Genomic DNA, 24,181 nt, shown 5'->3' with positions numbered 1-24,181 from the left:
ATGCCTTTTGCACAGCCTAGTTTATTAGCTCCAAAACAGTTGATGGAATCCTAATTCACATTGTTTCTTGTTCTTTATGTGACTTAAAATTTAGCTTGACTGTAGACGTAAACACGGCCGCAGATCTAACAGAAAAGTATAAAAACATGAGGCTATCACAAAGGTTATGTTTTTTTTTTGTTGTTGTTGTTGTTTTGTTTTGTTTTAGCTGTAATGCATCTAATTCCGCTCGGTTTTGTATATCCTTAGTTATATGATCCAGTAATTCAAAATCAAAGCAATTCTTTTAATGTTGCTCCCCTGTCAAATTTGAGTTTCACCTTGAATAGTCTCTTCTATCAAACACTCCCTCCTGCCACAAAGCCAATTAATTGGAGGCCCTCTGATGTTTTGGGAGAGCCATCAGGGTGCGCAGGCGACCATACTACAAATACTATATGGCCCTATGAGGCCCTGACCTGTACTTAATGCTCACCACTTGTGACTGGATTACTCAAGATAGCTGTTAAAACCAAGTATATACATTGTTTTTATTTACCTTGTTTTTAGCAATGGCTTTTTTAAACCTTATTTTTATACTGTGGCTTACCCTTTTAGTAGTGAGCACAGTTGTCACTTGTACCTGTCATGTCTTGTCTTTGAGCTGTTGTTTTGTTTGTGGAAAAAGAGGCCGCCTTGCTCACTGCAAACAAAATCTACGTACGGGTACAAATAAAGTAACCTTGAACCTTGAACCTTGAATATGAAGCCAAATGAACATGGCCCACCCTTTTCATATTTTTTCATATTTGTTTCAACAGCTGGCTTGGCTAAGTCTCCTGGTTCAAAGTCTCAGTTGACTGTGAAAATCAGGGATGGGATAGTGTGGGAAATGCTTGGCCTTCCCTCAACCACGAGTGGTCTTGAGGCCCAGCTGATTTCCTAGATAGATTGTGAGGTCAGGCAAGCAAATAACTCTCTTCCCTCCCTCATTATTACTGTCAAACTGCCCTTAACTAGGCACTGAACTCTCCCATCATTTACCAGTAGTGGAGTGTGTAATAATTAATGTTAAAAAAGTGGGAAAAATATGTACAAAATACAAACACAATTCAAACCCCAAAAGATTTTTTCAATCAACCACAAAGGCCACATTTTGAAACATTTGGAAACATTTTGAAACCTGATGTTGGTGATAGGTATTGCTACCACTGTCAGGGTAACGGCTTCAGTATCTACTTGGCTCATCCATGCAAAAAAAAAAAAAAAAAAAAAGTGCTCACATGGCACTCCAAGATGCTCTAGAGAAAAAGAAGTATTTGCTAAATGGCATATAGATTTTATTTTGACTTGGGTTTCTTTTCATGGAGAGAGGAGATGTTTTCATTTAGTGCCTGTGACTAATGGTTAATGACTCAGGTAAAAAATAGTAGTACTACTTGTCTATCTCTGACCTCATTACGGAAAACCATGTCAAGAGCAGGCAGCGTTGGCACTTTGGGCCCTATCTTGCGCCAGACTCCCTAAACCCACTATTTGCGGATTTAGGATTTAGGAAGAGGCGTTCCCCCGTAAAAGTTGCTATCTTGTGCACCTCCCGCTATCCGCAAAACACCTCCGCTACCCGCTATATTATGCATAGGTGTGTTTTGGGCGTTACGCCAGTTAAACCAATCAGTGTGCCAGGTGCCATTGCCTTTAAGGGCAGGATGCGCTATCCTAAATCCTAAATCCTAAACCCGCGATGGAGAGAGGAATGTAGATTTTCTCAGGGCTTCTACTGAGGCTAAAGCAAGTTGGCTTTATATACATATTATATATTATATTATAGGCGAGTTAATTCGGGAGGTGGAGCCACATGTGTCCAAGTGGACGTGTCACAAGGTTGTACTGATTGAGTAAAATCCCCGGCCACACCACACACACACAAGAGGCAGAGGTGGAACTATGTGTAAACTAATTTATTGACAAGGTAGATTGGGCAAATAAAATATTAAAAATAAAAATATAGCACAGCTGCTGGCTTATGATAAAACAATAAAACGTGCTGGCGTAAGTGTCCAATTAAAACAGTCTTTCCTCTAAACAGTCTATATGAGTAATATACTCAGTCCATTCCGGCGGCGTCCCGGTATCAGTCCGACCGTGTGCGTGGCGAGGCTCCGACGGGGCGCGCATTGAAGCCGCCTGGGCGCGCTCTCCTAACAGCACACACTTTAGGGATAGCGGATAGCGGGTGGTCAGGACCACCCGCTATCCGCTATCCCTAAAGTGTGTGCGCAAGATAGCAACTTTAGGGATAGCGCATGAAACACGCCCACGACGCACCTCCAGGCGCAAATGATGCAGTCGGCATAACGGATAGCGGGTAGCGGGTGGTGCAAGATACCGTTTAGGGATAGCGGAAGCTCCTAAATCCGCAATTTGCGGGTAGCGGGTCGTGGCAGCGGATAGCGGGTGGCACAAGATAGGGCCCTTTGTATTTAATTCAGTAGTTAAAGGTAGTCATTTTAAAAATCACACTTTTCCCATTTAGATGACTAATCTCATCCTGAGACATTCATAGTGGGTGCAAATAGAATAAGTCAGCATGTGTGACTCCTGTCAACACTCAATGTGGTTATTTCTCAAAACACAATTTAACCATTTAAGCTGATATCTAGAGTGACTTACATTGCAAAGATGACACTCATGAATCTGTTTCTTTTAAATGCAGCTAAAGTTAAAGGGATGGTAATGGATTCATTATTTTATGATCCCAGTTCACCTACAGCGTTTATTTAGCCATCTCAGAGTAATGTTCAGTTAGAGCAAACAGAACAAGTCAACAGTTGGGAATCTGTTGATGCTAAAAGACATTGCAGCTATGGTAAATGCCATTGCTGAAGATAGGTTTCTGTATTCTATAGAATCCCGCAGTGCTTGCACAGTATATACAGTACACAGCCAGCCCAGTGTGAGATGAGATAATGAGACGTGTAGATTGGACTGCTGCTATCTGGGAAACAGACACTTGATAAGAGGAATCGTTTCTGTCGAAATTAAATCTCCAACCTCAATCTGTGACATTCAGCCAGCAATCATGTGAAGTCTGTGTGTACAGCTATGTGATTTTTTTTCTCTTTGTGTCCATGTGACTGCTCATTTGTTTCCATGATTTATTTATGTGAGTGTGAACATATGTTTGTGTGCACATTTGTGCGTTTGTATGCATCTATAGGTGCGTGCGTGTGTGTGTGTGTGTGTGTGTGTGTGTGTGTGTGTGTGTGTGTGTATTGGCGTTTACAGGTGTGTTAGTTAGTGTGCGTGTGTTTACATGTGGGCACCTGTGAAAGCATCAATTACTTGAATGTATGGGCGTCCATAATACCGTATGAGTGTGCATGGCCAGTTGTGTCTGCGTGTGTGTGTGTGTGTGTTTGTGTTTTACGGCTTGCCACATCACAGCTGCTGCCATTCCAACATGGAGGAGAGGCTATCACGTTGGTTGTGAGTGAGAATGAAAACCTGGTGATTAACCATCCATGTGCCCCCTCCCACCCCACTTTCTCACAGCAGCAAACACTTCCTTGTAATAGCCCTGCTAAGCTATTTATAGCAGCAATAGCCGTCCTATTGCTATTGATTTCCATTCAGCCATGACTGTTGATCGTGTTACTCTGTTGTCGTCCCATGCCCCTTGTTGCAAATTGCCGCTATTCACTGTAGAGTTGCAGAGGCAGGCTGAGCTCAGTAGGAGGTAGGACTCTACCTATTTACACTTCATTGTATTAAAGCAATTTAGCAATATGAACTGCTTTTGCTTGCAGTAAAATGAGCCCTTGCAATGTGAGAGTCGTCACTGTAGGTGTTTTGCCACCATACAGTTTATAGCTGGCCTGTTGTTATGGCCTGATTTGATTATATTTCTGTCCTGGCCCAGCTACAAGATCCTCCTTTGTCTTCCACTTCTCCCCCTTGAAAAAGTTTATTCAAAGCTTACCTTGTAGCTGAAATTTTTGCCACATTTTTGAACTGAGACTTGAAGAAAAAGTAATCCAAGAAATCCAACAGAGGCCCTGTGAGAGTAAAATACATTAATTTTTATAAGAAAAAATAAAACTATACTTTTGGTTTCTGCAAGTAATCTGCTATGGATTGAAGTGGCTTTTGCATTTCCAAATGGAGTTTGTGCTGTCAAACCCTCAAGTGGTCAGAAAATTGCTTACTGCAGCTTTTAAGGATAATGCCAATGTAATCATTTTATTTATTTATTTATTTATTAATGCCCCTGAGGAATCTAACCCCCCCCCCCCCCCCCCCCCCCCCAATGTATTTGCTATCATCAAATGCTATTATTGTCTGTTATGCTGCAGATTTGTTTTTCTTCCTAGTCACTCCCACACGTAGGCCAAGTGCGATGATTTCTCTTTTTCAATACTGCATACTAGCACTTGATATGTGGTCACACAGTGATCTTTTCACTGTAAATTCTTAAAGACTGGAACTACTTTCACAGGATTGTAACTGAGTGAAGCATCAAGTCGTGGTAGGAGAGTGATGGAAATATAAAAAGACATTAACAGTGATTTTGGATGGATTTTTCTCTGGAAAGGATTCATTTGTTTTACTGCAGTTCACTTTCAATAAAGGTATCCGCCAAATGGGTTAATATCACTCAGCCAGCGCAGTGTTTTTTCCGAACCAATTCAGAGAGGAACTGTCTCTATCCTATTGGTAAGACTGAATTTTGCTTTCAGTGCAATTCACCACCATTGACCGAGGGATTGATTAGGACTAATTGTGAGTGGCAAACTGACCCAGTCCCATTATCTAGTGCAGCATTCCAAAATGAGCGATAGCATACCTGCTCTTTTGTTTGCTTCATCTGTCTGTTCCTCGCTTTCATCTAATGAAAGAAAAAGGCTAAATGAGGCCTTTAAAACAGCTTCCCTATGTCAAAAACAAGGAACTGAGGAAGTAATTGAGAGTTTGCAGCAGGCAAATCAATGGCCAATTTACAGGTGATGAGGAGGATAGGACCACCTCCACGCTTAGCTGTGTTTCCAAAATGAAGTATATATGTGTAAGTCTGTTTATTCGTATACCTATCTAAAGCTTGCGGATTCTTGGTAACAGCATTTGTTTTAGGGCATCATTATACTTAAGACTACTTGAAGATCTTCTCTCCACAGTGAGATGTCCAGTAGAGAGATTACTCTGATTTCTACCACAAATACATAACAGTTACTATGAAACACTGTTGATTTTATTAGTGATATTTGGTCTTTACTTACTGTAGTAACATTTTAGACATTGTTTATTTGTGGTGTTTTCAAACCAGGCCAGTTGGAGGGACCAGAGTCCATTTACTCCACTGTCACCGGTACATTTAGTTATCTGAGAAAGCTGTTTTTTAACTCAGGTCTGCACTAAACCAGTAGACCCCTCCTAGAAAGAAGGATCTTGGATCCACATTGTCATTGGATCCACAAGTCATGGTACAGTTCGCAATCTCATCTATATACATGGATTTTTATGATTTTTAAGTCTGTTTACAAGTCTGACATTGATAACATGGAGCACTTTGCAAACAAACAAGGGTTCAGTTGATTTTTTTATAGTGCCAAATTAATTCAGCAAATGATTTGGTTCGGCACCATGAAACAAAGCGGTTGATATCAAGTGAGAAAACAGCCTTCAGTATTGAGAGTGAATGGAAGCATGGTGTTTAGGAGTAAAGACCTGCTATGTCTTCCAGTATGCAGTTATTTTGTTTCTTTGTGGTTTATTTTTTCTGCACACTATTTTCCATTATTTTGTTTTGCAATTGATGGCAGATTAATTTTAGATAGGTTTGGTCTTTTTAAAGTCCTTGAGACATACATGAGATAAGCATGACATAACATAACATGACTTAAAGCAATACCCTCATATTAAGTTTATTATTATACCATCTAAAAGCTGTTGGTTTTGTTTAAAACTTTTTATTGTTTACCCATCAGCAGTCATAAAGATGACTTTCAACAGCTTGCCGTACAAATGTGTGTGTAAGTTAAGGTGGCCAACTGTTATTGTCAATGTTGTTTTTTTTCTCTATAGTGATAAATGCACATAGCTCTATGTGTTTGTGTCTGAGCATAAAATATACAGTGATGGTTCTGCTGCGATTACATTTGTAGTTTGTGGCTTAGGTTGTTTGTCTGTTACATCTTTTATGTCTGGCCATTACCGAGGGAACCAGAAATGCTGGAAGCCAGTGTACCATATTTCTAGCTCAAGATGCTTCTGAGAATGAGGTGTTCACTTCCACCCCTGTTCTGTCTGAGAAAGTTTTGGAAATTTCTGTCTACATACATTTGCAGTGTAGGTCATTGCAACCTACAAATGCCTTCTGTCTTCTTCTTTTTTTTTTTTTTTTTTTTTTTTTAGTGATAATGTGGTTTATTCATCAACATGACATACAAAGGAATGTGTATTTAAGCTTCACATTTACTTACATAAAACACACCCTTAATTATGTGGCCATATGATGATTTTAGCCAATAAAAAGAAGGATTCAGCATGCACATGGTCATTCATAGCCTATGAGTATTTTGCATTACACATCTGTATCAGGACATCTAGATCATCCTCGCATCACCTGTTGAAGCAGTTTGTAAGGAGCGTTTAGTCGGGTGTACAGGACACTACGTCTATTAGAAGACAACAACCAACACAAAAAATCCAACCAAACTGTGATAAAAATATGCCAATTTGAAAGATCATGTACATCACACACCACAAGAGCAACAGCATCACCTGTTCACCAGCAGAGATTAGAATAAATGTGAAGGTTTATTTGTTAAGTAAATTAATTCTTTTGTTAAAATAATTATTGAGAGCAGTGTTAGAGAGGAGACTTAAAGCGTACTACAGGTGCAGGCTCAAAAACGAGTTTGCACAGGTATAGATCCCACCAATTTATTATTCAGAGCAGACCTTGGGCTCTATTTTCATGTCAAAGCATTAAAACCTGGCAATATTTTCTCTGGGGTGTGGACAACTTATTTTTGCAATTTTTCGACACCAGCATTATCTTGGTGATAAGCACTATCCTGGTGTTATCTGGGAGAGTGGGTTGGCACAGGAGTTTACGCCACTAGAAATCAGCTTCTCTCATTCCCTTTCAAAACATTGCATTCCCCACTACATGACACACACTGGCATTTTCTAATGGAAGAGATCAGACAGGCTTCTCCTGTCTTTTCTCTTTTCTTCATGCGCAGTCCATGCAGAATGGACACTACAGCACTCAAACATGAATATATACTGCAAGTGCGTTACCAGGGAATTTTTTTTTTTGGTTGTCTGTATATTTTGCCTGTATTTTTCCTCATAGATTTTCCCGAAATTAAATGCTTACATTCAGTTCATCATTTCTGTATTAAAATGTGCACATGGTGCCGCAATTAACAAATGTGAGAAAAGCCAAGCAATAGCTTTTTTACATGATTTACATGTTTACATGATGGGGGAATAAACTGACAACTCCCCATAATAATGCTGACTGGAATAACCTATTATTTCAGTTTCCAGAGAGAATTGTGGAAATTGGAATTTACTTAACCACCTCCTTCAATCTGCATAGAACAGCGTTCCCATCCTATTGCTTTCTGATGGCAATAGAAATTAAATCAACCATGAGAGACGGCTGTCATACGTCCAACAGGCAGCTGTGAAGGACAGATATTGGTGAAATTCAGCCCTTAATCTAACTAAGCAGGCCTACAGACGTTTAAGATAATACCAGCTTTACTGGCATTTGCGCTTTTATCAAATTTAAATTATAGTTTTGATATGCAAGAAGTCATTCCTCTTACTTGAAGAATTTATATCGGTTTGAAACAAGCAAGTATATCATCCTCTATCAACAAATGAAAATAGCACAGTGCATGTCACTTTCGCTAAGACCTGCGAAGGTGATGATTAACCCCTAAGTGGCACCAAAATCGCACAGCGCCACTGATCCGCAAAAGAAACACATCCACCTGTGTCAGTCCACCCATCTCGGCACTGGCAAGCGCAGTTTAGACAAAAAAAACATTCCAAAACGGCAAAAAAATGGGCAAAACTAATTTAAAGCCAGACAAAATTTTCAACTCGCTGTTGTTAAGTGCCTAACGCCAAATTAACACCAGCTCAAAAATACAGCCCTCATGTTGATCACATTACAAAGGAAAATTAATGTGTCTATCAAAATAAAACCTTTTTGTGGCTTGTTGAACTGATCCTTTCGGTAAAATTCAAATTTGATCTTATGCCACTTTGATAAATGAGACCCTTTGTGAGCTATCCTTGCATCTGTCGGTCATGAGTACCCACCCATCAATCTATCAAGGGAATGGGACCACCAGTGTTTGGGGTTCCTTTTTGTAGAGCAAGGCATTAACACTGCCTGGTTTAGTGGTTAATTTCCTTTCGGGCCAGCCATGTTACAAATTTATTTCATGCACTTGTGTTAGATAGGTGCTTCAAGTCTCCCCCAAACAGTATATACTAAAAGTGTGATTTAATTAATGTCAGCCTGCAGAGAGTAGTGAATAGCTCATAATGTAGCACATAGGTGTGCGTTCCCAAATTGAATTTAATGCAGATGTTGGTTTCTCAGTGCCTCGAAGTGAAGATTCTTTTTAATGGCATACATACTGTAGAATATTAGAGGTATTGTACACTCAGCCTGATTTCATTACCATTTCATACTCTTTGAGTTCGTCAGATGGAACCCCTAAACCTGGCAGTGTCGGTGCCTAGCTCTACCTTTTGAGTTACTGAAATACCAATGTTGTTAGCACCGGGATCTTCATTGCTTTTATTACTTCTGATGGGAGCCTATAGAGAATTATGCAAATGACATTTGCCGCTCTTATAGGTTTCTGCACATGCATATTGATAAGCTAATAAAAGGGAATAAATGCATACATGTGCCACTTTATGTCTGCAGGTCATTTGCAAGGAAGACTCTGGTTTAATTGGCACTGTGTAGAGAGAGTGTGTGTGTTGAATGGTGAGATGGCGCAGTGACGAAAAAGACCCGCTCCCGATGGGATGCCACTGATGCATGCATGAATGAAGGAAGCGAGGGAATGAGGAGGAATCATGTTCTGTGTGTAGGAGATTGCCTTTGGATTTGAATGGGAATACAAGATGAGATTGAAGCCGTGTGCATTGTCACCAACCAATGTGTAGGGTAAATCTAACAAGAAGAGAATGCCTGAAAAAGTCTCCAGCTTTGAATTGAAAATAGATGTCTGTTCTTTACTGTCCAGAGGGAGAGGCCATTGTCATTGTTACACTGCTGCTGTATCGCAGCAATGAGGGTTTGCTCTGCTTTGTCTGCACCACAAGGTTATCTGAGTGTGCAGTGGAGAGACCAACAGCATACAAAGAACAGATTCTCTGAGCCAGTAAAACAAGCTGAAGAATCATGCAGCTTCCTCTGAATGTTGTTCAGAAATGTAAAGGTTAAAATAATGTAAAAGCGGCACATAGGCATTACCATTCCAAACAAAACATCCAGAGACCTTTTTCTTAAAGATTAGCGATTAGAGTTTTAACTTTGGCATCTCTGAGGTTAAGACAAGAAAAATTGAAGGTGATAATCATTCACAAGAGATACTCCTTATTGCAAGACAAAATAATGCCCTTTTGTTATCTCTGAATGCCTCCAATTATTTTGCTCACTTGCTGTTTGTTTAACATTTTCAAGATCCTTTGCTTAATGAGAGATCGTTTTGCAGATAAATCTCTGGCAATCTGTGACGTCAAAACAGCTCTCCAGCAATGATGGAAAATGTCACAGGAAGTAGAGTATTGACTAACGTCCCAAATTTTTTCTGCTCTCTCTAAGAGTTATTTGGGCGACATGTTAGCTCTCAGAACTCCAAAATAAAACATGATGTTAATCTGTGGCGTCAATCACTACACTAATAAGTCTTGATCTATCCCTGTCATTTGTTACATTTCCCAGCTTCAGTGGCCAGATAAGAGTTAGAAGAGAGGACAGCCCCGTGGAAACTGTCTCTCTCTGTCAGAGCTGGGCTCCTGTTTGAAAGGTCAATTCATTTCAGTGCAAGGAGATTTCCTTTGAAGTGAGCACTCTATTCTAGCTCACCAGAGATCGGCAGACAGGTGGAGAGACTTACTGTTGTTGTTGCTGCTGTTATGTTTTGGATGGCAGGGCCACTGAGTGGCAGTTGGAGGAATCCCATGTGACCTTACCTTGTTCCCTGTGCTTGCGTCTCACTGATACAGCGTTTCTCAATAAGGATTGCCCAAAGGCCCAGGGCGAAGAAGACCTTGAGTTTGGCCAGTGAATTGATTAATCAGTGGCCAGTGGGAGCTCAGAGAGGGAAAAATGGAATGGAAAAAATCTTGGGAAAAACATTGAGCCTTGAGTGAAATCCAACAGCCGTATTTAACCAAACTCATGTTCAATGTTTGTTTCTGACTCACACACGAGCATAGTCCTCATGTGTACTGCTCATTTCACTACGAGAGTGCTCCCCTTGTCTGGGTCACTTTGCCACTGGCTTGAGTTGAGCAGCTAGCATGTTGTTGAGCTGTTGATGGGAACAGAAGAGGACGTCGCGTGAGTGCCCTACCCCCCTCTTTTTTCCTCTTTTTTTTTCTTTTTCCTTTTCTTTTTCTTTTTTCGTTGTTTTTGTAACTCGTCCAGGAGCACTGTGGCATGAAGGTGGCACGCCACTGGGAATGCATCTTGTTGGACTCTGGCGCTGTCATGTTTTTGCTCTTTCCCAACATGATGTGTGCAGACATTCACTTCGTCCTCCTTTGGAACTGGTTCACTTATATTTTTTGCTTCTTTTTCATTCTGTGCCTCCTGTATTGCCTTCATCTGTGAAAGGGCGAGTGAAAGAAGTGAAAGAAAAGATTATTTGTGGGGTGAAGTAATGAGCCCACATTGAAAGATCTATTTATCTGTCTGTCTGACTGACTGAATGATAGAAACTTTTCTGTGTAATATGATAATAATAATAATATTTATTTTTGTAGTACTTTATGAAAGCAGTTTGCAAAGTGCTTTAAAAAAAATATAAGAAATCAAAAACAAAAATGCAGTTGAAAATACAAAGAAAAAAAAGCTTAAAACAATGATAGCCTGTCAAAAGTAAGTGGCGATTCACAAGACGATATTGATTCTGTTAATGACTTTGGGTTCCAAAGTCTAAAAGCAAAAGCCTGGTCTTTTTTTAGTGTTAAGCCTACTTAGCCTTTTTGAAAGGCTAACACTTAATTCTAGACTAGCTCTACCACTGAAAGAAAAATCCATATCCTCCAACATCAAAACCATGGTTTGCTGAGTGTGCCAGTCACGTTAAATGGCGCGTTTGATTTTTAGGCCAACTTTATCTGTGAGAGACAGCTTCTATCCCCCAACATCCAGACCACGGTTCACTCGGCATGTCAGTCTAGCTAAATGAAGCGCACACAGAGTAGTCGGACTGTGAGCTGACAGGTCAGCCTGGGGTTTTCTGTCTTTAGCACAGACCTCCTGCTGGGTGGGGAAGGTCAACTTTGCCCTCCAACTCCATCTTCTTTCACTTCCACTCCTCCTCCTGCTATCTATCTTTCTCTCGCTCGATCTTTATCTCAGTGGTTCTCATTCTCTTATCTCACTCTGCCTGTCCTTTTTCCTCATTTACATTTTTTTCTCTTTTCTTCGACTCTCTCCTCTTGCTGTCCTCTTTGTTCTCCTTTCTCCCCCTTTTTACTTTACCCTTCCCACACACGTCTTTTCATCTACCCTACTATTTTTCTTTATTTTTCTTCTTCCTGTTTCTCCTGTCTTCTCATTCTCAATTTGCCTACTTTTCTTCCTCGCCTTTCCCCCTCTCTCTGATCACCCTTTTTTGCTCTTCCTTTCCTCTTCTAATCCTCCCTCTTACCTTTCCTCCTTTCCTCCCTTTTTCCTTGTTGTCCTTAACATCCCCTCTCCTTTTCTCCTCTCCATAAACCTCTTGTTTTCCTGTCCTGCCCCTGATCTCTTCTCCTTCTTTTCATCGTCAGCTACCATACCACACCTCAACACCCTTTCCGGTCCATTTTCTCTTGATTCTCTCCTATCCCTCTGTGCCATTTTCTTCAGTATTTTCCACTGCGTTATTATGGCTCTTACCAGAGGTCTGGGAAAGATATGCCCACATGGTTAAGTTTAGGGTTATGGTTGGGCAAGGAGTTATTTCAAGCCTGTTTTAACAAATGGGAAACAGGCCAATGAATTGTATTACCAATCTCAGCGCTTGTATCTGGGTGTATCTTGCCCAGAATTGTACAGTGTGTTTCCTTTGCTTCTCTTACTATCTTGCCTTAACCGTGCCCACTCATTTCTTTCTTTTTCTTGTCCATATCTTCCCTCATCCTCATCCTGCACCCATCTCCTTAAGCCCCAACAGTGACAACCAAGGGCCTTTAAATCTGCACTAAGCAAAATCATCATGCAAAAATACACCTGTCTTGGTAGCATAAATCACAAAGTGGGGCTGCAGTAGAAAGGAAAGCAAGAATTGTATCCACAGTAGCTATTGAGCAGCCGATCCAGAGAAAGCCAGATTCACATGTTTTGCCACTCTTGTCCTTTTGCTATAAAGCAATCACAGACAGCCAGTTTGGCAAACATGAGTGTGCTGCGTGCAGTTTACTGACCTGACATTACCAGATTTCCCATTATTGAACAGTCACCTCCTGCTGCCATTTTGAGCTGCGAATGTGTGAAGCTGCTCAGTGCAGATTTCTACACAGAGGGGTCAGTAGAATGTCAAGCCAGGACAGGACAAGTGTCCCACCATGACCCTCTTGCTTGTTTTTCCTCAGCCTTGTTTGGCCATGTCGGCCAGCATTGGTATTGACAACTTGCCAATAATAAGAACTCCTATTAGGGACTCTTTTTACAGAGTGTCCCCTATGAAGTGGATTTCTGGCACATTACTGGCATCACAGATGGAAAGGCTACGTTCCCAGCACAGAGCATGCTAGCTCTACCTTGCAGCAAGTGGGAGCAGTTTATCACGCTGCCGGCTGTTCTCTTGAAACCACCCTAACATCTCACATCCGTACTTGCTTTTAAATCCAGAAACAATGGCACCAGGTGACTGCTTAGTTTAATTTACTTCTCACATAAATACTAAACTTGACTAGGCTGGTTTCCAATACTACACATCTTATAAATGCAATGTCATTACATGGATCACTGAAATTAAAATGTCTAGTCTTCCAGGTTTAAAGCTTGATTGTCCTAGTTTGTCTCTTTACTGAATCCATCTGTCATTTTTATAGATGTTTTTGTTGTTCTTAGGTCTCTCTTGAAAAAAATGATCTCAGTGTCTGAGAGTGTACCCGATTAAATTAAGGTGCCCATCTATTCATCTCTCTAGCTGACACTTTGGAAAAGTGCCATTTCCAGCTATGGCTATGTTGCAGTTCTGCAGTTATATAGTGTATCTTAAGCCAATCTCCTGCCTCGTAAGCCTCCCATAAGCCTAGCAAGGAGGGGTCAGAACAGTGTCAAGCCAGAAGAGGACAAGTGTCCTACTGTGACCCTCTCGTTTGTTTATCCTCAGCCTTGTTTGGTGATGTCGGGCTATCGTTACGTGTCCACTGGGAACATCTTTTCACAGCTGCAGCCTGTTGCCGTTTTCCAGCAGTGCTCAGAGCTTAACGTGTTTCAAACAAAGAGCCAACTAAGTTTAAAAAAATAAAAATAAAAAAAATAACAGTCTAAATTATATTAAAAGAGTCCCAAAGAAGAGTTTCAAAAGAGCTTTCAGTCATCTCTTGGTGACAGAAGTAGCTTCGAACAACACTTACTCTGACCATTTGTCGTTCCTGGTGGAAACAGATACTAAAGGCCTTTTGTCACTGTGTTTACATGCGCACAAGAATAAGATTATTGTGAGTAATACAGTTATGGCTGGACACTGATTACTCAGAATCCATGTATACACTCCATGTATGCACTTCCCCAAAATCGAAATTGAAATTATTAAGTATTCTTGAATTAACATAGAATACTGAGGTTTTACTCTCCCAGGTGTTGTATAGTGTATGTATTGTCTTTATTCTGTCAGTTTCCTTATCCACTATCTTTTCCTGCATATGTGCACATGGAAAAAACAGTATCACACACACAAAAAGTGTCATGGATTACCGGTGTGGAAAATCTTTTAACGCCATTTTTGATAGTGTGCAGTGCACCCAGCATACCATAAAGAATAGCACATAGGCTTATCATGCTCTGAATCGCGTTTTATGAGGCATATACCAAATCGTTTTCTTCTGTTTTTACGTATTTGTATTGCTATGTTTGATTTTACCCTTGACCTCACACTTATAACCTCTCTTTTCCCTCCATCCATCATGCCTCTGTCTTAAACCAACTCTGGTACACCTCTGAAGGGCTTTTTTTTTGCTTTGTATTTTTAGGATGATTGAGCACCGTCGTCTTTCTTTAGCACCACATCATTCCACCCTTGTGCAGTTCCACATATTGCCAATTTAATTGTGTTGCTGAAGGCCACCTTTGGGGTGGTTGTTGAATGAGGGGGGAGTGTTTATCTTTCCTTCTCAGATTTTGCCAGCCGTTTCTAGATTTTAACCAGCAGCCATCACATTGCAAGCCTGCCTCTCTTACCTCCAGGCCTCTGCTGCACATGCATATGGTGAGATTGACATCCTCATGGGCTGATATGAACTGTTCCATCTCATTCTGCACACATGACAGCTTGTTCTTTTCCATTTTGGTTGAGATGTACATCAATTATTTTAGAGTCATAGTTTCTGGAGAGATTGATATGGATTTATTCATGAAACCAGCCACCAAACAAGCAGCAAACAGTCTTATTTATCATACTCTCCCCTCAGAGCTATATAATTTAGAGCAATCATTTCCCACCATTGTCATCTTTGCAGTAGAAGGTAAACAATTGTCTGCATTTGTTGTAATTCTGCCCTCAAGGCCAGGCTCTGTCTTTGTCGCAAACCCACATGGACTTTTCGCATTCACAGCAACACTACACACTACACATGCTACACTCTCTCTATTAGTGCTTATTATCCTGCTCACACATAAATCCAGGCGAATGTTGGAGGCTAAATCTCTCTGTCTCATTTAAGATCAACACAGAGGGGGCTGTTCTGTATGTATGGGCACTTCACAGAATGGCTTGATAAGCTGTTGAAATGGCATAACAAAAGTGAGTCCTTGTTTTCATTCGCAGTTTAATTTGAGCATTTTGTTTTCCACAGTACATTTGCATTTGCTTTTCCATTTGACACATGTCCAGAGTGATTTACAATGAGTTCAGCAGTGGAATACGGCATTCTCATCAAGCATGTTTTATGTGGTGCATTCAGATTCTGAAACATTTACTTTATGAGTACAGTTCATTTGGCCAGGTAAGCACAATGGCAATAAAACTATGCTGCACCAAATTACTTTACCATGGACCACCCCAATATCAATAGCAAAATCAAAAGCAATATTAAATGATGGTCAGCTTTGTGACCTTTTATCCTCATAGTGTATTACTTAACACAACTGTAAGATTAGCAACAGAGTAGAACTAACATGGTCTTTTGTTTAAAAAAAAATGCCTCAGGGCATTGGCAGTGTAATTGTTTTGCATCTGCATTTGTGTTATGATTCTTACAAAAATGCATATTGATATTGGTATCAGTTGTTATGGGTGGAAGATACCGCTGTTGGCCTCATAAAAACATCCATGCCTCCCTTATTACAAGAAACCAATAGTAAGGAGTGCAGCGGTCCACAGCACGCAGGTAATAACTGTAAGTGCTGCTGTTAGTCTAAAATGATCAGGCAAGATTCTGAAATAGTAGTTGTTACTTATTTTGTTATATTCTAGAAATGGTGCTCTAAGTTTTATTGTTAGCCCACTGGAGTGGTGTTAAAGGGAACCCTGTGAACCCTGCTGTCTTTCATCAGAGCTGTTCATTGGCAAACAGTGCATGTCTGTGTATGTATGCGAACCCTTCTTGCTCCTGTAACTGTTCCTTAAAGCCTTTTTATGCTTAACTTGGTCAAATAAGGCAAATAATATGGACCATACTCCTCTCTTCAAGTATGTAAGTCCCCATCATAGATCGACATGAATTGGCATTGCCAACCAATTTGATTGCACCTCCTCCAGCTGACAATCACCCGTGATTAAATTAATCTTGAGTCGTGCTCATTGGCCCGAGTTGTAATGACAGCTTCTGTTACCTACTACTTTTTAATCATCAATAACCCTGAACCACATTAAATCGAATTGGTTGCTTGGTGTGTAAGTGTCTCTTTTCCACATGGCCAAAGGTTACCCAGGCTTTGATTGCTCTTACAATGTATCTCAAGGGCTGAAGTAATTAATTTCATTTTCTAATAAACGCTAGCCATTGGTAGAGGATCTTCAAGGAATGGTTCTGGGAGCACCGTAGCCACCTCCAACAGCAGTTTGTAATTGCAAACTGAGGAAATGTTTGTACTCCTCTGCAGGTGCCTCTGGATACCCCCCATCTACCCACATACAACATTCCTTAGACTGGAAAAAATTCTTTATTTTACCTTGCACAGGAGCCATAGTGATTGAGATTGCCTTGAGGTGTATACAAAGGGGCATTCAGAAAATTGAGGTAAATTTCTCAACACCTTAATTCTTCTCTGCAACAGCAAGGTGAAAAGTTGTAAAATTGACTGCATGGCCAAGTTCTCCTCCTTCTAAAGGCATACTGGTGAGTAAGTGTAAAAATATGCATTGCAGACAAATACAAATACTCACATAGTGATCCTGAAACAAAGAGTAATGTATAGGGGCAAAAGGCTGCAAGAAAAAAAAAAAATAACACAAGTTCTGATACTTTGTTTTTGACAGAGGTGCTAAAGTAATGAAATTCAATATTGGCACTAGGATGATACTATGTGAATAATTAAAATGATCAATTATCTATCAGGAGGAAGTCTTGCTGGAGCCTTATTACCATTGTATAATCATGCTATGCAGTTGAATTGAACAGACTTGGAAAATGACCCTGGTGCCTACATGAACTCATCTGCATCAGCTCTAATTGGATGGAAGTTCTTGGAAGTCCTCCCTAAACCATATATCACTGACATTATATAATCTTAAACTTTGACTCTTAAAGCATGGTCATTCCTGCCGTTTCTGTTGGCAGAAACCAGAGAGCCCCAGTGCGCCCTTAAGGCTGCCATCTGAAGTGTTCCTTTTTAAAGCATCTGTGTAAAGTCATTAATCTAGAATGCTGTGTATTGAGAGGAGAGGACTTTTTTTCTTCTCTGTCGGCCCACTGGGGCGTGGAAACAAGCTGATTGCTGAGTCAACACAGTGATGAAGTGGTTGGAGAAAAGCACACAAGTCAGAGGTTATGTTTACAGAGAAGGGAGGAGCAGTAGGAGGAAAGGAGAGAGGGATTATTCAGTCAAAGTGGCAGGAGAGGTGTGTTCAGTGCCAAGTTAATGATCATGAGACATCATGACTGTTTAGTTAAATGACACTCTGTACTTGCAACGGGATGATTGCATCAGGAAAACTGCAAATCAGCACATTCGAGAATTGTATCACTTTAGCTTCCTCTTTCCAGCAGCATGGTTTATAGATTTGTCCTTTGGCTGGAAGGTCACAGATTTGTTTTCTGCGATAGCCAGTGTCCTCAGTGTCCATGAACAAAATTGGAACACTACCTGTTCCATGGATGCTTCCAACTCCTGTTGACACAGCACACCATTTATAATATGAGCGAGGTTTCAAATGACCAAATTAAATTTACTCAAGTTAATTATTTTTCTTGTGCAGCCAAGGAATTATGATTGTTTACTCATTGTAACCAATTCCTTACTCTAGCCTGACTCATTTATGGCTTCCCTCATCCTCACAAACACTTACAAACCCTGCAAAGGAGAGGACCAAATCTATAGGGTCCACTGCTATTGTATTCTATTGCTATCTATTCCCTGTGGCTCTGTCAAAGGCCCTTGATTTTGCCCACATCACAAAAACATCATTGTCATATTTTTCCTCTTCTCTGACATCTTTGTCATTCTCTGAAGGGGCGTCTCAGTGTGTAGAGTGCTCTCCTGCATGCCAAAAGCCAGCATGCGGGCAGGAACAAAGCGGCATATTTCCTTTTTGTTTCTGTTAGATATGAGGTTGTCCACCCAAATTAATGTGCTCCAAGCATTCTCTCTTCAACCTCTTTGAAGTTGCTTGATGATCCACATTCTGCTTCTCTCTCAAGGGACGATGCTGAGCCTTTTAGCTGCAGCTTTGTAGTTTATTTGCTCTGAAGGCTCAGTGCACTGTGTAGGTATGCCCTACCCCTCTCCATCTCCCTTGCCATCCTCCTCACGGTCTCATCTGCCTTGTTTGATTGCTTGGAAAGCTTCAAATGTAGTTTGAAGAGAGCCCTTGTACGACAAGGCCCTTTACAGAGAAGTGACACGTTTGCTCCCTGAGAGTGTGTGGAGGTGCTTTCACTGCACTTGTCACATGAAAGCTCGACCTTGCCATCACCGCGTAGGTTAATTTGACAGACTTTGTGAACACGCAGCAGCGAGCGATTGATTATGGTTCAAAGAGTCTTTTATCAGCCGCTGGTAATGGGTGTCTGATGAACAGAGAACAAGAGCACCGGACTTGTCCTCTCCACTCACCACAGAGAAGATGGTAACTGACAGAGTAAAACAGAAAGCGTGTGCAGATGGGGTGAAGTGAGCACGCTTCTCCATGGGTGTGTCCATGTATGTACGACTGCATGTGTGCAGACTTTTTGAGATTTAAAGTTTCCAACAGAGTGTGTTCGGAGGAAGTTAACACACACACACAATTTGGTTGTGCCGGTTGCGATGTGGCATCTGGGCAGATGCTCGGTATGTCCAGGACACAGCTGCCTGACACTGTGTACACCCATCTCCATGGTAACAGATGAAGATGACTCTGATCTCCAGACACCAACACTGCATGGTTGGCCTGGTGCTTCTCTAGCACACGAAAAACAAATCATCACAATCAGAGCTTTATTTTCTCACAGCAGGTGTCTCTGCCCTCTTCCACTCTGTCTGCTGCCCTCTTTCCGCTGCATTGTCATCTTTCTCACCTCTTTGGTCTATTTTACTCCTCCTTCTTTCATTCTGATAGGGTTCACTTCATTGCTCATCCACCCCTTCCCCTTCTCTTGCTGAGCGATTTTTCGCTGCTCTGCCTCTCTGTTTCCTCGTCTGCTGAACCTCCTTGGCCCTATTATCTATTTCTGTTTTTCCTATCAGACCAGGGCAGCAGAGTAGATGAAAATGAAAAAAAAAAAGAATTCTTTCTTTCTGTTCTCCCTGGCACTTATTTCTTTACCCAGTGTCTCTTCTCTGTTATACATGATAATTCTCATGTCACAGGGTAGGGATTAGTGAAGGCTGAAAGGGCGGGCATGTCTAATCTAGAGCAACATTAAAGTCCATTTCTAACCCCTGAGCCAGAGGAGCTGTATGTGTAAACACAAATGTGAGTATGATTTGTACTGCATTTAAACCTGAGCCCATGTGTGAATAGAGCAGGTACAGGTCTGGATCAGGCACAGGACTGAGTGGGCGTGTGTCCTGCCTCCTGTACGCTCTACGCTGGCGTATTTCGGTAAAGTTGGAAATACATTCACAGATTATAACTTCCTGGATCCACAACTCATAAGAAAAACCTTGTTAAAATGCAAACGATGACTCTTTAATCCCATAGTAAAGTACTACAGAAATACTACAAAAATATTCAATAACTTCATTGTATTCAAACCTGTTTGCAGGGTGGATCCAGGATAAATGCATGAAGAGGGTCCTTGTCACTGTACAGTTATTTTTACAGAGGTTAATATGCTGGCTAACAGATACAGCCATTCTTAGTGCAGTGTGCCCAAAATCTGAGGCACCATCCCGTGCATAAACCATATGGAGTATTTCTTGTAGGTGTGAACGCACTGACACGTACAGTCTCCTGTTGTGTACCACACGGGTGAAAGGACAACTCCACCTGAAGTCCCTCTTAAGTCCTGTCAACTTTGTTATGCTAGTTATAGTGTTTTGCTGTTTGTGTGTTGCCAAGAGCACTTTTTGTTCCAATGGATCAAGCAACTTTATTCCTTGCTCAATTGATTTTAGCTCTAGGCTTCACCTTTTTTGTAAGCATTATTAAACATGGCAAGGAAGAGATTGTTAAACCAAATTTAGAGCTTTAGATGCGGACACTGAAAGCTGAAATTATCAGTTAACATTTTATGACATTTCTAGCTAGCAAAACAGTATAAACTTCATGGTGAAACAACAATCTCTCAATCTGGTACGGCACTGCCTCTTTGTGATTGGTGTTGTAGTATCTTTTAGTGTGTGTCTTACATGGGGTATTCACTTACAGGTCTCTACAGAATTGTCTGCCTCATCTCCATCTTGTTTGTTACTGTGACGGTTGCCCTCTGATATTATTTGTAATGTTTGGACGTCATAGCACCTTTTCTGAAAAACTTCAGCTGCTTTCAACTTTTAAAAGTGCTGAGTCCAGCGCTTTTTAACGATGAGCTGCTGTGCGACCAGGAGTCCGTGTTAAAAAGGCAGCGGCAGTTTGGGGGGGAAAATGCTGCGTGTCTTCACACCTTTATGATCTCAAAAGGCTCTACTCTAATCACATTCTGTTAACAATAAATGAAAATGACAACATTGCCCACAGACCTTGAGCACAGAACAAGGAAAGAGTTTGTTCATGTGTGTCTCCCCATTTGTCTCTGTCTCCCTCTCGTATCCCAGGTGCCCTTGCTATCCTGGTTCCGGAGCTGGATCTGGTCATCTCATTGGTGGGCTCTTTCAGCAGCAGTTTCCTGGCACTCATCTTCCCGCCTCTCCTCCAGATCGCAACTTTTCACACAGAGCGCCTGTCGCCGTGGGTGACTACCAAGAACCTGATCATAAGCGCGGTCGGGTTCATTGGCTTCTTAGCAGGAACCTACATCGCCATCGAGGAAATCGTTAACCGAAATGGACACAAGCAGTAAGAGACCTTTGCTACTGCTAGCGAGTGATGGAGGGAGTGGAGTGGTGTCATCTCAGTGTCAAAGTACCCACACAGGCTGATCAGAAGCCGTTTTGAAAGGCACATTTTGTTTTTATTTGCTGCTGAATGTCAGCAGCGTTGGGATAAATCATTTACAGGTTTTATTAAAATGATGCCTTGAGGATTTGCGGTGCTTGCTGTTGTTGTAGTTTTTAGTTTGCTGACATTTATGCCTAATGGCAGTTCAGTCTGACATCACTCACATATTCCAGATATTTATTGCAATCAAATAGTGACATAATTATAATTGGCGGTGAAAGCCTCAAGTAGAACATATGCTTAGAAGATAGACAACCAGTTCCAAGAATATAGAGAGCATGTAAATAATTTTTAGGGGTAATTTTATCATTTTTACAACATGAATGTTGGGGTTTTAATTTAGGCTAACTTTTCTTTTTTGCCTCAACCTGAAAAACTTTTGATATTTTCATCAAGGAATCAATCTACCTCACAAACCAATATCAATTTGTTCTGTTAACGCTTGGTCCACATTAGATGCTGTTGCTGATACCGAGACGTTGAACGTGTGTGCACTCTGAGCCCAAATGGCTCAGAAGTGTTTCGAATTTGATCCACCATCTCTCTAAAAAAAAAAAATCTAAAATCTTTCTTGCACTTGGATTGATTGTTTCTGTTGTGACAGAAGACAGTGCAGAAATTGTTCAAGGAACTAATTTGAAAAAAATATGTGTGTGTGTGGTGTGTTTGTGTGTGTGTGTGTATATATATATATATATACATGCATACACAAATTTTCTTTGCTCTTCTCTGTAAAACTTTTTTATGTTTTTATGTATTTACTTAATTATTTGTTGGATATGTTTTAATGTTTTTTTATTTGAACAGCATGCATTTGTAATGCTGAAAAACATTACTGTTTCACTTTATTTATGGTTTCGAGATGTTGTCCACATTCTACTATTCCTCTCACTGTAATGGACAACCTTTAACCTTTAAGCAGTAGATATTAGGCAAGATTAACAAAAAGCAAATCCCATCCATCTGCTACAGTAACCGGGCCAAAGCCTCCAGTTCAGTTAATTAACTGTTTCATACAGATGTCATATACATTAAGTTTTTTTTTTTTGTAATATAAAATCATTCAATGTTAAGTTGCAAATGTTTTTCTGTGTGTGTAAACTCATGTTGTAAAGATTTTATCTGTTGCACATGTAATTTTGTAAATGTTTGCACAAGCAATTTTTTGTAATTAATATATGAAACTCTTCCCTATCCCCTGCGCTGATTTTTTTCAGTGTTAGAATTGTTTAAAGGTGAACTCCCCGCCTTAAACTTTATGGCAACTGACACTTTATCCAGAGCTCTTTTTAGTGAAGGCTCCCACTGGACACTCGATTATGGCCTTGGGTAGCTACCCAGAGAAGGTCAGTTTTACTTTGATGAAGGTACACTCATATCAAAATGTTAGTCCTTGCACCGCGTAAATAAAATTGAAACTATCCGTGTGCTCTAGTGTCTTATTTGGCTCGCTGCCCAGAGACGTTCCTTCGCCTCTCTGTCCCAGTCTGACAGCGCCACAGAGTCGCTCATCACAGATATTTTGGATCGGTGTGCCATGAGCGGCACACTCTGCTCTAAAAGGTCCAAAAGCAATATCTAAAGAGCAACACACTGTACAAACACCGAAAACTGAACATCAGACAAATTAGAAACAGCCAATCGTTTTCCCTTCAAGTTTTGATCTATGATATCTGCCCTTGATTTAATTCCTCTCAGTAATTAAATCAATTTTTCACTAATCATTAGCTGGAAAAAAAATCAAAAATTAATGACATCTACTATCCACCTTCTCTAAGATTGTACAGTGATCCCCCTTTTCTAATCTATTAATGTGTTTGTCAAACTCTGGAAAATAATTCAGTGGATGCAGTCATAATGCCCTACTGACTACATAATAAAAGTGTTACCCTATAATTATAATGTATTTACACATTTGTATGACAGTGTGAGTCCAATTATGTTTGTAAGGAAAGTATACTGATTACTGGGGAGATTTTGAGCAAGTACTTATACAGTATTACTGTGTAATTATTATTATATTTAGGCCAATTCCACTTTTTACAGCATGCTTCTTGAACTTCTGCTGCATTTTTTTTTTTTTTTTTTTTTTTTTTTTTTTTGAAAAAATTAAGTGTTACCTTTTCAGCCGAAAGATGGCAAATGAATGGTCTATGAACAGCTTGGTTGGTAAACGAGAGTTTTGTGTTACATTATAGTAACTCAGTTCAACTGTGTAATGTTCAAGAAGGAGTTGTGTTCGGTCCTGTTTGCAGGGCGGATGCAGGATCAGTGCATGAAGAGGGTCTTGTCACTGTACAGTCATTTTTACAGAGGTTAATTCGCTGGCTAACAGACTGGCCGCTGTGATGCCCTAACTTGTTTCTGACTTGTCAATTTAGATTTTAAACAGTCGTAAATTGTTTTAAATTCGTTTTCTTTCAGAAACTGTCGCCGAACAGCTCACGCGGGTCCACCACATCATCACATTCTAAGTACGTTCCACTTTCCATTAAAGTCTTAATCAAACATTTTAACTTGTCAGCAAAATGGTACTCTATCTTTGTACACGTACTTTATCATGATTCTTGTAAATATCAGGAATTTCTGTGTAAGCATCATAAAATGCTGTCACTGATCACAGTACTGTAGCTAGTCGTCGTCAAAAGGGCAAACTGTTATCAAGTATCGCTAAGCTTGCTGTCAGTGTCTCGGCAATGTAAAGCACCGTTCAAGAGAGGACACCTGAGTCAAATGTGTAAATGCTTTCACCGAATGTAAATCCAAGCCAAATAAAGAACCTTGGAGCTCCGAGGCCAAGCTGCTTGTGTGACCATCTCTGCTTTTATGCATATTCGTGCACATGTCCCTGAAGCACAAAAGCTGTTCAGCATTCACCGCAAAATCAATCCGAGTAATCCCGCTCACCGCTTAATTGATAAAAATGAGAGGGTGGTGGATTGGATCGGAAAGGGGGGGGGGGGGGGGGGGGGGGGAGGTCCTTCGGGGTTAATTTTCCTCCATGAAGCTCCACGCTGCACTTAGGTTAGCCA

The 24,181-nt window shown here is 40.6% G+C and overlaps 1 protein-coding gene across 1 annotated transcript in view; it reads left to right on the top strand.

Annotated features, from left to right (window-relative positions):
• Positions 1 to 23,951, top strand: part of slc36a1 (solute carrier family 36 member 1) — a 50,861-nt gene extending 26,910 nt beyond the window's left edge. Inside the window, exon 12 of the mRNA XM_030062038.1 lies at positions 20,807 to 23,951. Within this exon, the coding sequence (XP_029917898.1) occupies positions 20,807 to 21,051 (245 nt within the window). The 3' untranslated portion in view covers positions 21,052 to 23,951. The remainder of the gene's footprint in view (positions 1 to 20,806) is intronic.
• Positions 23,952 to 24,181: the final 230 nt, after the last annotated feature.

Source organism: Myripristis murdjan, chromosome 10 (genome assembly GCF_902150065.1).
Source record: "Myripristis murdjan chromosome 10, fMyrMur1.1, whole genome shotgun sequence".
Classification (NCBI taxonomy): domain Eukaryota; kingdom Metazoa; phylum Chordata; class Actinopteri; order Holocentriformes; family Holocentridae; genus Myripristis; species Myripristis murdjan.
The sequence above is the reverse complement of the archived record's forward strand: the minus strand, read 5'-3'. Positions and strand labels throughout refer to the sequence as shown.